Source organism: Micromesistius poutassou (genome assembly GCF_964030765.1).
Source record: "Micromesistius poutassou genome assembly, chromosome: 2".
NCBI classification, from domain to species: domain Eukaryota; kingdom Metazoa; phylum Chordata; class Actinopteri; order Gadiformes; family Gadidae; genus Micromesistius; species Micromesistius poutassou.
Window position 1 is genome coordinate 7,641,600 of NC_140272.1, and position 15,055 is coordinate 7,656,654.

The 15,055-nt window shown below is 46.3% G+C and overlaps 1 protein-coding gene across 1 annotated transcript; it reads left to right on the forward strand.

Moving 5' to 3' along the window:
* Positions 1-607: 607 nt before the first annotated feature.
* Positions 608-6,365, forward strand: LOC311338930 (SAM pointed domain-containing Ets transcription factor-like; the record flags this gene model as incomplete). Its single annotated transcript, XM_084464277.1, has 5 exons — positions 608-1,106; positions 2,854-3,051; positions 3,609-3,656; positions 3,944-4,078; positions 4,551-6,365. 5 exons carry the CDS (start codon positions 608-610, stop codon positions 4,727-4,729), a joined length of 1,059 nt encoding a protein of 352 aa, XP_084320403.1. The 3' UTR covers positions 4,730-6,365.
* Positions 6,366-15,055: the final 8,690 nt, after the last annotated feature.

Here is a 15,055-nt window from a genome sequence, read left to right on the forward strand (position 1 = left end):
CAGCCCCGCCTGGTCACTGAGCGCCTGCTAGGGTCTGGAACCCATGTCCTCCAGTGGGCTCTGTCAGACCACCACACAGGACCTCGTTAGCAACCCCGACCTAACTCTGAGGAAATCTTGAAGTACGAGGTATGGTTGACTCTGACTTGTTTAAAGGCTGGATTTAATTGTAGGTTTTTATAGGTTTTTAGGCATTTATTTACACATGGAGACGATGGAATACCTGTAGAAACTCTTATCAGCTTGTGTCGATTTTCCCGTATGCATTATAACTGTTGGTTTGTTGGATGTAGTACAGTTTTTCGGTTGCTCTTTTCCCTTGGTTCCGTGTTACAGGTAGAACGTGAGCACTTGCACTGAGGTTTGACGTTTTGCAGCCTTTGACTGTGATGGAACTTATTAGATTTACTCTTTTGGTGAACACTGAACGATCAATGTCCTCAATGAGCAGGTAGGGGTTGTGTGTCATCTTGCTCAAGGATGCCTCCTGGTTTGGGAGGAGGTCCACCGCCCTACCCACCAGACCATCCTGCCTGCCAACCACCTGATCCAGCTTCAACCTCTAAACATGAACACCCCCTCTTGGTTCCGTCTCCAGGTGGCCAACATGTCCAACCCACTCGCCGGTTTACCAGAGGGCGCCGTCTACGGCTCGCGGCTGGCGTCCATGGAGGCTCCCCACTGCGAGCGGACCACCCGGCTCCCCGGAGACCCCTGGGGCCAGGAGGAGGCCAAGCCCTGCCTGGACCCCCTGGAGCGGAGCCTGCCGGGCCTCTACCTGTCCTGCTTTGACATGCTCCTGACGGAGGACGCCACCTGGCTGCTGAAGCTGTCCGACGGCACCTCTGCCCCCGCCGCTGCCGCCGCCGCCGCCCTATTCCCCCCGCTGCGCCCGGCCACCGGGCCCCCAGGGGGCCTGGCGCCGGAGCCGAGCAGGGAGGAGCCGGAGCAATGTCCGGTCATCGACAGCCAGGGCCAGAGCCTGTCCCCGGGGGCCATAAGTGGCCAGGAGGAGGAGCGGTCTCTGGAGCAGGTGCAGACCATGGTGGTGGGCGAGGTGCTGAAGGACATCGCCACGGCCTGCAAGCTCCTGAACATCACCCCTGGTGAGACCGCCTCCGCCTCTCTCTCTCTCTCTTTGCTGCCGGGGGAACTTTAGACCGGACCGCGATGGTGGGGGGTTAGGCAGTGTGGGGGGTGTGTGTGTGTGCGTTTGTGGAGGTGGAATAAATCTAAAATTGCTTTTAGCCCAGATTCAAAGCCTGTAAAAGTTATATTTTAATTCCTTTTACTTATTTACTCATTATTCTTTGCTGACTTTATGAGATACTTAGTCAGATTGGGCAAACATTGCTATTTGTCACTATATTGGCCCATATTTTCAACTAATTTTATCCTCAATATTCAGATCAACATAATTTTGTGCTAAATTGAGTATACAAATAATTATGCAAATCCATATTACTGAAAGCAAGTTCTCTTACTGAAAGCAAGTTTGAGCTCATTCTGCACTAAAGGGGAAACGGTTGACTTGAAGTGGGACTTTTTCTTCATGGCGTAACTCAAACCAATCGGTGCCAAACAAGTATTACGACATACAATACATCAAATGTAACCACTGCCCCACACAAAGAATCGTACAACTGTCGGTTATAACATCCGGTCAGAATCCATCAAATACGTCAAAGACGTCAATGACCACGATTCCCGACAGAGTAAAGAACGCCTAATGAATAACGTCCCGGTGCGAGGCCCCAGCTCTCTGACGGCAGCTCCAGGATCTGTTAAATCCTGACCTTTTGCGTAAGTCGCCTCCTCTGAGCTCTCGACAGAGCGATGGCGAGCTCCTGCCAGGAGAGGTGTACACAGCAGCAAAGCTGGGATAGGCGGGGCCCGCTCAACGGGCATGGCAAACACAGAAGCCATTATGTGAGGCGAGTCTTACACCTGTCATAAACCTTCACCTCCACCTCCTCCCCCCACCGCCCCACGCCTCCTCCACTGTGCTCCTCTGAGTGAGTGGTGTCAGGGCACGATTCTTGGCTCAAAGGGTATGTACACAAGGCAATGCTCCGGCCCTTTCTCTAGCACATCGCTGGGATTAATCCTTGATATGCAAAATGAGCAAGGCTTAAGAAAGCACCTAAGGAGCAGCAAACAGTGGAGGGAGGTGAACTGACTTAACAGTAGCCACGGCTGACTAAGCAGCCGCTAACTAATAACTTTAGACAGTTAGCTATTACTTTACAGTGGTCTGACGTCGCTTACAGCCACAGAGTGACACGCAAACACAGCGGGGAGGTGTCCCATCAGTCATGAATGAATAACTCATACCGAGTGTGTGTTTCTGTGTGGGCTTCTTATGCATGCAATAGTGTATCTTTGTGTGTTTGTGTGCATATATGTCCATGCTTCTGAGTGGGTCCGTGCATGAATGTACAAACGTGTGTGCGTGTGTGTGCTTCTTATGAATGCAACACTATGTATCTGTGTGTGTTTGTGTGCATACAGGATTCTATATGTGTGTGCGTGGATAAATGTACAAACGTGTGTGTGTGTATTTATGTGCATATGTGTGCATACAAAGCACTTTTGGTACTTTGTAAGCACTATATAAATGAGATAAGATAAGATAATATTTTATTAGTCCCACAGTGGGGAAATTTGCAGTGTTACAGGAGCAAGGAGCAAAGACGATAATGCAAATAAAGAAATAAAGACGACAGTAGTGCAAAATACAATAAAATACAATATGTGTGTGTCAGTGAGAGCAATTCAGACATCGAGGGGTTCGATCCCAGAACCTCCGGTGCAGCCGTCAGTCATCCTAACCCCCCTGCCCCTGTCCTGCAGACCCCATGGACTGGAGCGCGGCCAACGTGCAGAAGTGGCTGCTGTGGACGGAGCACCTGTACCGCCTGGCCCACGCCGGCCGCGCCTTCCACGACCTCAGCGGGAAGGACCTGTGTGTCATGAGCGAGGAGGACTTCAGCCAGAGAGCGCCCCAGTGTGGGGACACCCTGCACGCCCACCTGGACATCTGGAAGTCAGGTGTGTGCGTGTGTGTGTGTTTATATCAAGTGTGTGTGTGTGTGTTTATATCAGGTGTGTGTGTGTTTATATCAGGTTTGTGTGTGTGTGTGTGTGTGTGTGTGTGTGTGTTTATATATCAGGTGTGTTATTTCTGTTATTTTCCTGTTATTTCAGATGTGTGTGTGTGTGTGTTTTGGTGATGGTGTAGGTGTCTGTGTATATGTATGTGTTTTATATCAGGTGTGTGTGTGTATGTGTGTTTTATATCAGATGTGTGTATGTGTGTGTGTGTGTGTGTGTGTGTGTGTGTGTGTGTGTATGTGTGTGTGAGTGTGTGTGTGTGTGTAAGAGTGATTTTGTATCAGGTATGTGTGTGTGTATTTTTATATCAGATGTGTGTGTATGTAAGTGCTTTTACATCAGGTGTGTGTGTGTGTGTGTGTGTCAGTGGAGGTTGAGTCAGCAGTGGTCTGTCCCTCTGACGGGCGTGCAGCGTGAGGCTCCTCACTGTGCTGTAGTCAAACAGCGGAGGTTGTGATGACTGATCCATTCTCTCCTCTCTCCTCCTCCTCCAGCCGCTTGGATGAAGGAGAGGTGTTCCCTCGGCGAGGCCAAAGCCACAGGTAGCTTCTTTCATTCATAATGCTTTAGATCATGTCTCGAAGGGACACTTTAGATGTTCATGGCTAAATGTTTACGGACTTTAAGCATTATTCAGGTGTGTTACATTGGTCTGCTTTGTCTAATCAGTTGTGTGTGTGTGTGTGTGTGTGCGTGCACGTGTGCGTGTGTGTGTATGTGTGTCTGTGTGCGTGTGTGTGTGCGTGTGTGTGTATGTGTGTGTGTGTGTGAACGTGCGGGCATGTGTGTGTGTCTGGTGTGTGCGTGTGTGTTTGTGTGTGTGGTGCAGGTGGAGAGGAGCTGTGGTCTGAGGCGGACTCGTCCTGCTCAGGTCAGCCCATCCACCTCTGGCAGTTCCTACGAGAACTCCTGCTGAAGCCTCACAACTACGGCCGCTGCATCCGCTGGCTGAACAAGGAGAAAGGTGGCTCTCTCCCTGTCTCTCTCTCTCTTTGTCTGTCTGTCTCTCTGTCTCCATCTGTCTCTTTCTTGCTCTGTCTCTCTCTCGTTCTCTCTGTGTATCTCTCTCTCTCTCCCTCTGTCTCTGTCTCTCTCTCTCTCTATCTATCTATCTGTCTGTCTGTCTGTCTCTTCATTCCTATTCAATTAAATAAATGAAGTTCAAAAGATATTATTGGGCATGGGAAATTATAATTTACGTTGCCACGGCAGCTTTAAATCTAATCTTAATTTAAATCTCTTTCTCTTTTTCTTTACCTTTATATATATCCTATTTGCCTGTCTGTCTGTCTGCCTGTCTATCTTTGTTTTATTTTCATTCAAAGCTGACTGATTCTTAAAACAACACACGTCTGAATTGAAATCAGCCAGTGACGAGTACAATGACAACCGTGGTGATGAGTGACGTCTGGCCCTGTTTCTCCTCCCGCCTCCAGGCATTTTCAAAATCGAGGACTCGGCCCAGGTGGCGCGGCTGTGGGGTCTGCGGAAGAACCGACCCGCCATGAACTACGACAAACTCAGCCGCTCCATCCGCCAGTACTACAAGAAGGGCATCATCCGCAAGCCAGACGTGTCGCAGCGGCTGGTCTACCAGTTCGTCCAGCCCTTGTGAGGCGGTCCGCGCGGAGCGACACACAGAGAGAGAGACAGGTGCCGTGTTTTGCTAAAGGGCTCCGCTGCTCTTTAATAAGCTGAAGGACGCATGTGCACGGCGGGCTGCGCAACGCTGAGCCGAACTGGATGCGCTGACCCGGTCCGGACTGGACCAGACCAGACCAGACCAAGCGCTCACTCCGTCAGCTGGACACTTACGACGGCTAGACGAACGGAAGCAACCCCAAAGAACCGAGTTAAAACACAGGTGGTGATAGGATAATGGCGCGACTAGGAATGATGTAAAAAGAAAAGAGAAAGTCATGACAAGTTGATTCTGCCTGAACTGCCTGCATTGTTTTCTTTATTTTCATTAATTATAATTAAAATAATACACCTTACTGTCCTTTTCAACTGAGTGTAGATTAAAGGTACGCGGTGGTGTCACACTGTCACACCCTCACGGGGACAGACCCTCCATGGATCGCGACTCCCCTGTCAGTCCTCCTCCCTTTTGTTCAGGTCGTTAACTCCCGGTCTCTCCGTCAAACCGCAGAAGTGTGTTTGCCTTAACGGCTGGATTCCTCCACAGCCGGAGGAGGAGGAGGAGGAGGAGGAGGAGGGTTGGGCCCTGGCCTCCGTCCAGCAGAGTAAACACCAGACTTTATTTCATGATGCCATTAAATGGCCTCACTTCGGGGCCCAACCCAGAGGGACAACAGCAGCTAGCCACGGTCGCAGCGGTTCGTTAAAGACATAAAGACAACCCGCGTTGAGACTGCATCGTCCTCCACCCTCCACCCGTGCTTATATGTGAACAATGACACCACCATCGCCCCTCATTAAAGTTGACTCATGCGTCAAAAGAAACAGGAGGGTATGCCTGCTCTTTAATATACGATAACGTTGATGTCTGACTGGATGTGTCTCTCTCTCCCCCCCCTCTCGGTCTCTCTCCTTCCTCACTTTCTCTTGCTCTCTCTGTCTCCCTCTCTCTGTCTCTCTCTCCCCCCCTCTCTCTCTCTGTCTCTCCCTCTCTCTCCCCTCCTCTCTATCTCTCTCTCTCCCCTCTCTCTTTTGCTGACTGTTTGACCAGGAGGCCTTGTGTGTGTTTCTTGGTGTTAAGATAACACTTTATGTTTATGCAGTATGAGATTCTGTTGTATTTAGAGAGGCTGTTCTTTGGAAATGTTTGCACTTACAATTTAGTAATGCCTTCACGTGACTAGAAGAGATATTTAGATAGATATGTCGCCTGAACAGATGTCGTTAAATCAACATTTTACGGTATCTGCGATATCATCCTCTTATTATTACACAGAACAGCTCATGCGTTCCTCGACTCTCCGCAACACTCCTCTGTTTGCGTTCAGTGTTTTCTTTGGCGTCGTTCTGACCTGTAACGAGTGTTTCTGGAGTTCATTCTTTGCCTTTGAAATTACAGTACTAAATTGCTCCGCTTAATGAGGGCAAAATGGGCCAAACCATCTGCCAAACTGAGGTAGCCCTTTATATAAGCCAACCAGTTTCATCTTCAACAGTGACACGATCTTGTGATAAAAGTCATCCAGTTTTCATATGTAAATTCAAATATTTAAATGTGAAATAACAGCTCTTTCTTCCTGAATGTCTTGTAATAAAAGGGTTCTCCTCTCAAGAGGCAGCGTGTGTGTGTGTGTGTTTGTGTGTGTAATGGGTGTAATGGCGACCTCTAGTGGTGGGATAGATGTTACCACCCTCCGCAGGCAGGCAGCAAACTCTTGCAGTTTTTGTTGTCATGTCTGATGACGTCTTTTATTGTGTGTACAGTATGAAATGACAGCCCCCCCACAAAACCCACCACCCAAGACCAAAGACCCACTGAGTTCCACCAATCTTCTCATACGTTACAGATAAAAACATAAAATACGTCTTTTTCAACATCATGAATTATCCAACCAGTGACCCGGGAATCACTCAATAATTGCAATAGTTGTCGATTTGTCGTATGAATAAAAAAAGGAAAGTTCACTGTACACTTAAACCTCCAGGTGATCATAAGTAGGCCTACAAAGCGAGGGAACCATCATGAACGTATTGTGGTTAAGAAGTGTTCAATAGATTTGCATATGTGATGGAGATCTATTGAACATTGTGATGTGATGTGAGAACGTCATCTGACGTGAAGTTGAATTCGGCTGTTGATTCGGCCTCTATTTGACTCTAAAGTTAAGAGAATCCTGAAGGGAGTCTAGCTCATTTCCCGCCAAACAGGCCAACCACGACCACAGCATCAGCGCCGATAGAGATCCATAAAAAACAACTGATCGAAAGAAGCACATACATCATGCAACCTGGCATCCCGAGACCGAATAAATACGTTCCGGTGTTTCAGACCCGAAGCGAAACACTAGCGCAGCGGAAAGACGGTTCATCATCAATATTTCAGCGAGGGTTCCTGTTACGTTTTCCTCCGCGCTGGCATTAGAGAGCGCTCGCTCCTCTCTCTCTCTCTCTTCTCTCTCTCTCTCTCTCTCTCTCTCTCTCTCTCTCTCTCACTCTCTCTCTCTCTCTCTCTCTCTCTCTCTCTCTCTCTCTCTCTCTCTCTCTCTCTCTCTCTCTCTCTCTCTCTCTCTCTCTCTCTCTCTCTCTCTCTCTCTCTCTCTCTCTCTCTCTCTCTCTCTCTCTCTCTCTCTCTCTCTCTCTCTCTCTCTCTCTCTCTCTCTCTCTCTCTCTCTCTCTCTCTCTCTCTCTCTCTCTCTCTGTCCCGGTCTGCTGTGGGACCACTGGTGTCACCAGTGGTCGACGCCACTGCTTTGTCACCAGTCTGGTGACAAAGCAGTGGCGTCACTAGGCTGTTTTATTCGGGGCTAAAGCCCCGGATCAAATTGAAATAGCCCCAAATCTTTTTTAGTTTGAAAAAATAATAATAATAAAAAAAAGAAATAAAAAAAAACCTTCCGTCCGCCGCCGCCCCCGTCAACAATCCCGTCCGCCCGCGATCGTCCCACTGAGCCCCGGATGTTTAAGAAACCTAGAATCGCGCCTGTGACAAAGCCTGCCCTGGTGTCATGTCACCTACTGGAACCAACAACATGCAGTCATAAACTCAGCTTTGGAACCGGTTTAGAATCTGAAAAACAAAAAACTGATTTGGGATTTGCAAGGCCTGCACAAAAGTGTCTTAGAGTTGTGTAAGACACTGCACAAAAGGCCTGCACAAAAGTGTCTTACAGAATTACAGTTAGATTGTTGTTCGAGGTGTGATGTTGAAGAGACATTACAAGCCGTTTTCAAAATTAACCTTTGTGCCCCTGGTGGTAACTTAATTAATTTAATTAACTTAAATACACTTCAGTAGTCGTAAAGAAAAAAAAACTTTATTCAGTCTGAGCTCAAATTGCATTATGGTAGATTCTGCATGCGGACACAGGGCAGAGCAAGAAGAACCGTTGATGCAGTTCCACTAATGTCACCATTAAACGGGAACAGGTAGGTACACATATCAGAGTGACATGGTAAAAAAAAACAAAAAAAAAAACCTTGTATTTCCCACTCCCACCAGCAGGGGGCAGGGTGTCAGTCTCATGGCTTCTGCATCGCTACACCGCTGGCTCGTTAAAGAAAACACCAACAAAGAAGAAGCAGATGGAGGAGATCAGGTTGGACCGAATTAACGGGCGTTCCCATTGGACGGAGCCACTCATGTTTACGCACTCAATCCTCACACGGCTTGCGATCGCACATCATAATACTGTTTCCCCAAAGAAATGAAAGCTGAGGTGATTCCACCACAGAAGCACGTCGCTCCTCCCTCGGTCTCACCTGAGGTGAACCCAGCAGGTGTGAACCGACATGCTGGAGAGAGAGAGAGTGAGATAGAGAGTGGGGCGACGTTGAGTTTAATGCAAACAAGAGGCTGTACAAGCGAAAAGAAACCCAGGGAAGAAATCAAAGACATATATACACTAGAGATGCACCGATCGATCGGCAACCGATCGCAATCGGCCGATAATACCCCTATCGGTTTTGATCGGAATTCTAAAAATAGACCAAAGCAGGCCAAAGCAGGCCGATCAGTTGACGTTTCAAATACACAATATAACAACAAACCGCCGCCAGGCCATGCACTCCCACTTCGCAGTCCCATGTCTCTTAAGGGGGCGTGGCAGTCTCTACACTGAAAGCCGGGCAGGCGAGGAGGGAGATTAAAAAAAAAAGAATCAACACTGAAAATGGCGTCGCCGGTATGGGAGTTTTACAATGTGTCCGAAAAGGACAATAAATTTGCAGTTTGCAAGGTGTGTGCAAAGGAGATACCTCGAGGAGGAATGCTACAAAAACATTTCAACACAACCAACCTGATAAGACATTTGAAAGTTTCTCACATCGAGGAGTATACGGAGTTTTCAAAGTTGGCTGCTGCTAAAGCAGAGAAAGACAAGGAGCGTGCAGCAACGCCGCTAACTCAGCTGACCGTAACAGAGACATACAAACGACAGCAACCCTACAGCAACGACAGCAAGAAAAAGAAAGAACTAAATAATAAGGTAATGGAATTCATATGCCTTGATCATCAGCCGCTTTCTGTCGTAGAAGACATCGGGTTCAAACGCCTTGTTAGCTGCTTGGATCCACGGTACACGCTGCCTAGTCGTAAATATTTCACTGATGAATGCCTGCCTGAGCTGTACCAAACTATATACAGTCACATCCAAAGCCTTATGCAGGACGACAAGATCGTGTCAGTCGCCTTCACGAGTGACATTTGGAGTTCTAGCGTGAGTCCCATGTCGATGCTGAGTCTAACGGCACAGTTTATAAATGAAAAGTTCGAGCTGAAGAGAGTTGTTCTTCACTCACAAGAGTTTCCTGGGTCACACACGGCGGATGCTATCGGTAAAGCTTTCGCAGACATGTTCCAAGCATGGGGGATCCCAAAGGAAAAAGTACACGTTATCCTACGGGATAATGCGAGTAACATGGCGAAGGCTATGAAGGATACTGGTTTACCAAGCCTACCGTGCATGGCGCACACACTCCAGCTCGCTGTGAATGAGGGCATTTTGGCACAGCGTGCAGTCATTGATGTCATCGCAACTGGGCGACGCATCGTCGGTCATTTTAAGCATTCTCCGCTTGCTTACTCCAGGCTATTCGACATTCAGAAAGAAAGTAACCCCCAGCACCTCAAACGGCTACAGCAGGATGTCCCCACCCGATGGAACAGTACTGTTGCCATGCTAAAAAGTTTACTGGAACAGAAACGTGCCCTATGCAATTATGCAGCCGACTATGATCTGCCTGGCATTTTCACCGCCAGCCAGTGGAAATTGATTGAAAATATGATTTCACTGCTTGACCCCTTTGACGAGCTCACACACAAGATAAGCGAATCAACTGCATCGGCTGCGGATGTAATTCCATCCATCAAAGCCTTAACTCGTCTTCTTGAGAAAACACAAGAGACTGACCATGGTGTAAAAACCGTCAAAGCCACGCTCTTGGAATCTGTCAAGAAGAGATTCAAGGACATTGAATCTGAGCCCCTGTACACGATTGCAACACTCCTCGATCCAAGGTGAGAATAACTTCACATTCCACTGTGTGTGTGTGTGTGTGTTAGAGATGCACCGATCGATCGGCAACCGATCGCAATCGGCCGATAATACCCCTATCGGTTTTGATCGGAATTCTAAAAATAGACCAAAGCAGGCCGATCAGTTGACGTTTCAAATACACAATATAACAACAAACCGCCGCCAGGCCATGCACTCCCACTTCGCAGTCCCATGTCTCTTAAGGGGGCGTGGCAGTCTCTACACTGAAAGCCGGGCAGGCGAGGAGGGAGATTAAAAAAAAAAGAATCAACACTGAAAATGGCGTCGCCGGTATGGGAGTTTTACAATGTGTCCGAAAAGGACAATAAATTTGCAGTTTGCAAGGTGTGTGCAAAGGAGATACCTCGAGGAGGAATGCTACAAAAACATTTCAACACAACCAACCTGATAAGACATTTGAAAGTTTCTCACATCGAGGAGTATACGGAGTTTTCAAAGTTGGCTGCTGCTAAAGCAGAGAAAGACAAGGAGCGTGCAGCAACGCCGCTAACTCAGCTGACCGTAACAGAGACATACAAACGACAGCAACCCTACAGCAACGACAGCAAGAAAAAGAAAGAACTAAATAATAAGGTAATGGAATTCATATGCCTTGATCATCAGCCGCTTTCTGTCGTAGAAGACATCGGGTTCAAACGCCTTGTTAGCTGCTTGGATCCACGGTACACGCTGCCTAGTCGTAAATATTTCACTGATGAATGCCTGCCTGAGCTGTACCAAACTATATACAGTCACATCCAAAGCCTTATGCAGGACGACAAGATCGTGTCAGTCGCCTTCACGAGTGACATTTGGAGTTCTAGCGTGAGTCCCATGTCGATGCTGAGTCTAACGGCACAGTTTATAAATGAAAAGTTCGAGCTGAAGAGAGTTGTTCTTCACTCACAAGAGTTTCCTGGGTCACACACGGCGGATGCTATCGGTAAAGCTTTCGCAGACATGTTCCAAGCATGGGGGATCCCAAAGGAAAAAGTACACGTTATCCTACGGGATAATGCGAGTAACATGGCGAAGGCTATGAAGGATACTGGTTTACCAAGCCTACCGTGCATGGCGCACACACTCCAGCTCGCTGTGAATGAGGGCATTTTGGCACAGCGTGCAGTCATTGATGTCATCGCAACTGGGCGACGCATCGTCGGTCATTTTAAGCATTCTCCGCTTGCTTACTCCAGGCTATTCGACATTCAGAAAGAAAGTAACCCCCAGCACCTCAAACGGCTACAGCAGGATGTCCCCACCCGATGGAACAGTACTGTTGCCATGCTAAAAAGTTTACTGGAACAGAAACGTGCCCTATGCAATTATGCAGCCGACTATGATCTGCCTGGCATTTTCACCGCCAGCCAGTGGAAATTGATTGAAAATATGATTTCACTGCTTGACCCCTTTGACGAGCTCACACACAAGATAAGCGAATCAACTGCATCGGCTGCGGATGTAATTCCATCCATCAAAGCCTTAACTCGTCTTCTTGAGAAAACACAAGAGACTGACCATGGTGTAAAAACCGTCAAAGCCACGCTCTTGGAATCTGTCAAGAAGAGATTCAAGGACATTGAATCTGAGCCCCTGTACACGATTGCAACACTCCTCGATCCAAGGTGAGAATAACTTCACATTCCACTGTGTGTGTGTGTGTGTGTGTGTGTGTGTGTGTGTGTGTGTGTGTGTGTGTGTGTGTGTGTGTGTGTGTGTGTGTGTGTGTGACACAGATTATTATGCTCATCTAGCTTTGATTGATAAAGGGGGCTATGCTTAAAGATAAAATTTAACAATAGCGTTGTGTTTTGCTATCCTGTAGTGTAGGATGGTTTGCATTTCCCTCAATTTCGATTTAAAAATAAGCAGTCAATATAAACTAATATAGAATAGATTAAACATGTTTGGATTGTGCTATGAGGCCAGCCAAGTTAAAGCATGACCTATAAAATCTATCATGACAAATTAATTAATGTTTAGTTTTGTCTTTTGTTTTCTTCTAATAAAAAGGTATAAAGACAGGTTTTTCCACACTGCACTCAAGCCACAGACACACAGGCTGCTCTCTGACATCCTGGGCCCGGCCACTGCAGCGGAGCAACAGGTTGGTGAGCCCCTACAGAAGGTACCACGGACTGGCTTGCATGCTATGTATGCTGAACTGTTGGCTGAAGATGGGCAACATGAAGCTGCTGCTGACAACACAACATCATCACAGATTACTCTTTACCTCTCAGAGCCAGTTATCCCAGATAACGAACAGCCACTTGACTTTTGGAAGGCCAATGAAGGCCGCTTTCCTGCTCTCGCACAAGCAGCACGATCCTATCTCTGTTCACCTTGCACAAGCGTAGATAGCGAGCGTCTTTTCAGTACAGCAGGACTTATTATGGATGAGAAGAGGAGCAGGTTAACTGCAAAAAATGCCGAGATGCTTATATTTAGCAAGGCAAATCTGCCATTCATGCTGCGTAATCAGAAGTAAGCTTTGAGGCAGACCCTAACCCCCCCTCTACCCCACCCCCTCTCCCTATATTTCTAAAAGTTACAAGAAATGCCTCAGCTGAAATGAGAGGAGATATAGCCAGGCCTACAGATTGAGCTACAATGTTTATTTATTTATTTTTACTTTTGTATTTTACTATGCACTTCATTGCCCATGGCTCTCTCCCTACTCCTCTCTAAAGGGCACAGAAACTACCTCAGTTGAAATAGATATGCCTACAGATATAGCTCAATCGTTTTTTGTTTGATTATTGCTAATGCTGTGAACTTGTTTGCACACTATTGTCTGTTATCTCCTACATGCAGACAAATGTCTTGAAACTACATTATTTTATTATTTTGGCTATAGCCTGTTTATGTTGCAGTTTGAGTTTATTTTTTGACAGGAAAGCTACAGTATAAGCTCCAAGTTGTATGTCCAAGAGAGTCTCTAAAGATAATGTTGCAGTTGCACATATGTCAGTGTTCTCATTCTCATTTGTATGACATATTTATTTTATTTTTCCACAAAAAAGCTTGTAGCTAAACTCCAAATTGCGTCTCTAAGAAAGAGCCCCTAGAGAGAGTGAAATGTTTATTATGGTGCACATGTTGTGTGTTGTGCACAAAAAAACTAAGAAAAACTAAGGTTTATAGTTTACAACTTGTATCGAATCTAAGAGTGAAATGTCTACTGTTGTCTGTGTTGGTGCACTGCACATGTTGTGTGTTGTGTTTTACACATAATTATTGCTGCAATAAAACAATCAATTCATGATACTTTCTCATCTCCCAATTTTTATACTTAATAATACATTGTCAATGTTGTGTAAGAAGAATCATTGTTTAAATATATGAAAGTTACATGAGACAACAATATTGAAGAATTTATGGATTTGACGCTGTGATCGGTGATCGGCAATATCGGGATCGGCAGATACTGCTTTTGGTGATCGGTGATCGGTGATCGGCCCCAAAATTCCTGATCGGTGCATCTCTAGTGTGTGTGTGTGTGTGTGTGTGTGTGTGTGTGTGTGTGTGTGTGTGTGTGTGTGTGTGTGTGTGTGACACAGATTATTATGCTCATCTAGCTTTGATTGATAAAGGGGGCTATGCTTAAAGATAAAATTTAACAATAGCGTTGTGTTTTGCTATCCTGTAGTGTAGGATGGTTTGCATTTCCCTCAATTTCGATTTAAAAATAAGCAGTCAATATAAACTAATATAGAATAGATTAAACATGTTTGGATTGTGCTATGAGGCCAGCCAAGTTAAAGCATGACCTATAAAATCTATCATGACAAATTAATTAATGTTTAGTTTTGTCTTTTGTTTTCTTCTAATAAAAAGGTATAAAGACAGGTTTTTCCACACTGCACTCAAGCCACAGACACACAGGCTGCTCTCTGACATCCTGGGCCCGGCCACTGCAGCGGAGCAACAGGTTGGTGAGCCCCTACAGAAGGTACCACGGACTGGCTTGCATGCTATGTATGCTGAACTGTTGGCTGAAGATGGGCAACATGAAGCTGCTGCTGACAACACAACATCATCACAGATTACTCTTTACCTCTCAGAGCCAGTTATCCCAGATAACGAACAGCCACTTGACTTTTGGAAGGCCAATGAAGGCCGCTTTCCTGCTCTCGCACAAGCAGCACGATCCTATCTCTGTTCACCTTGCACAAGCGTAGATAGCGAGCGTCTTTTCAGTACAGCAGGACTTATTATGGATGAGAAGAGGAGCAGGTTAACTGCAAAAAATGCCGAGATGCTTATATTTAGCAAGGCAAATCTGCCATTCATGCTGCGTAATCAGAAGTAAGCTTTGAGGCAGACCCTAACCCCCCCTCTACCCCACCCCCTCTCCCTATATTTCTAAAAGTTACAAGAAATGCCTCAGCTGAAATGAGAGGAGATATAGCCAGGCCTACAGATTGAGCTACAATGTTTATTTATTTATTTTTACTTTTGTATTTTACTATGCACTTCATTGCCCATGGCTCTCTCCCTACTCCTCTCTAAAGGGCACAGAAACTACCTCAGTTGAAATAGATATGCCTACAGATATAGCTCAATCGTTTTTTGTTTGATTATTGCTAATGCTGTGAACTTGTTTGCACACTATTGTCTGTTATCTCCTACATGCAGACAAATGTCTTGAAACTACATTATTTTATTATTTTGGCTATAGCCTGTTTATGTTGCAGTTTGAGTTTATTTTTTGACAGGAAAGCTACAGTATAAGCTCCAAGTTGTATGTCCAAGAGAGTCTCTAA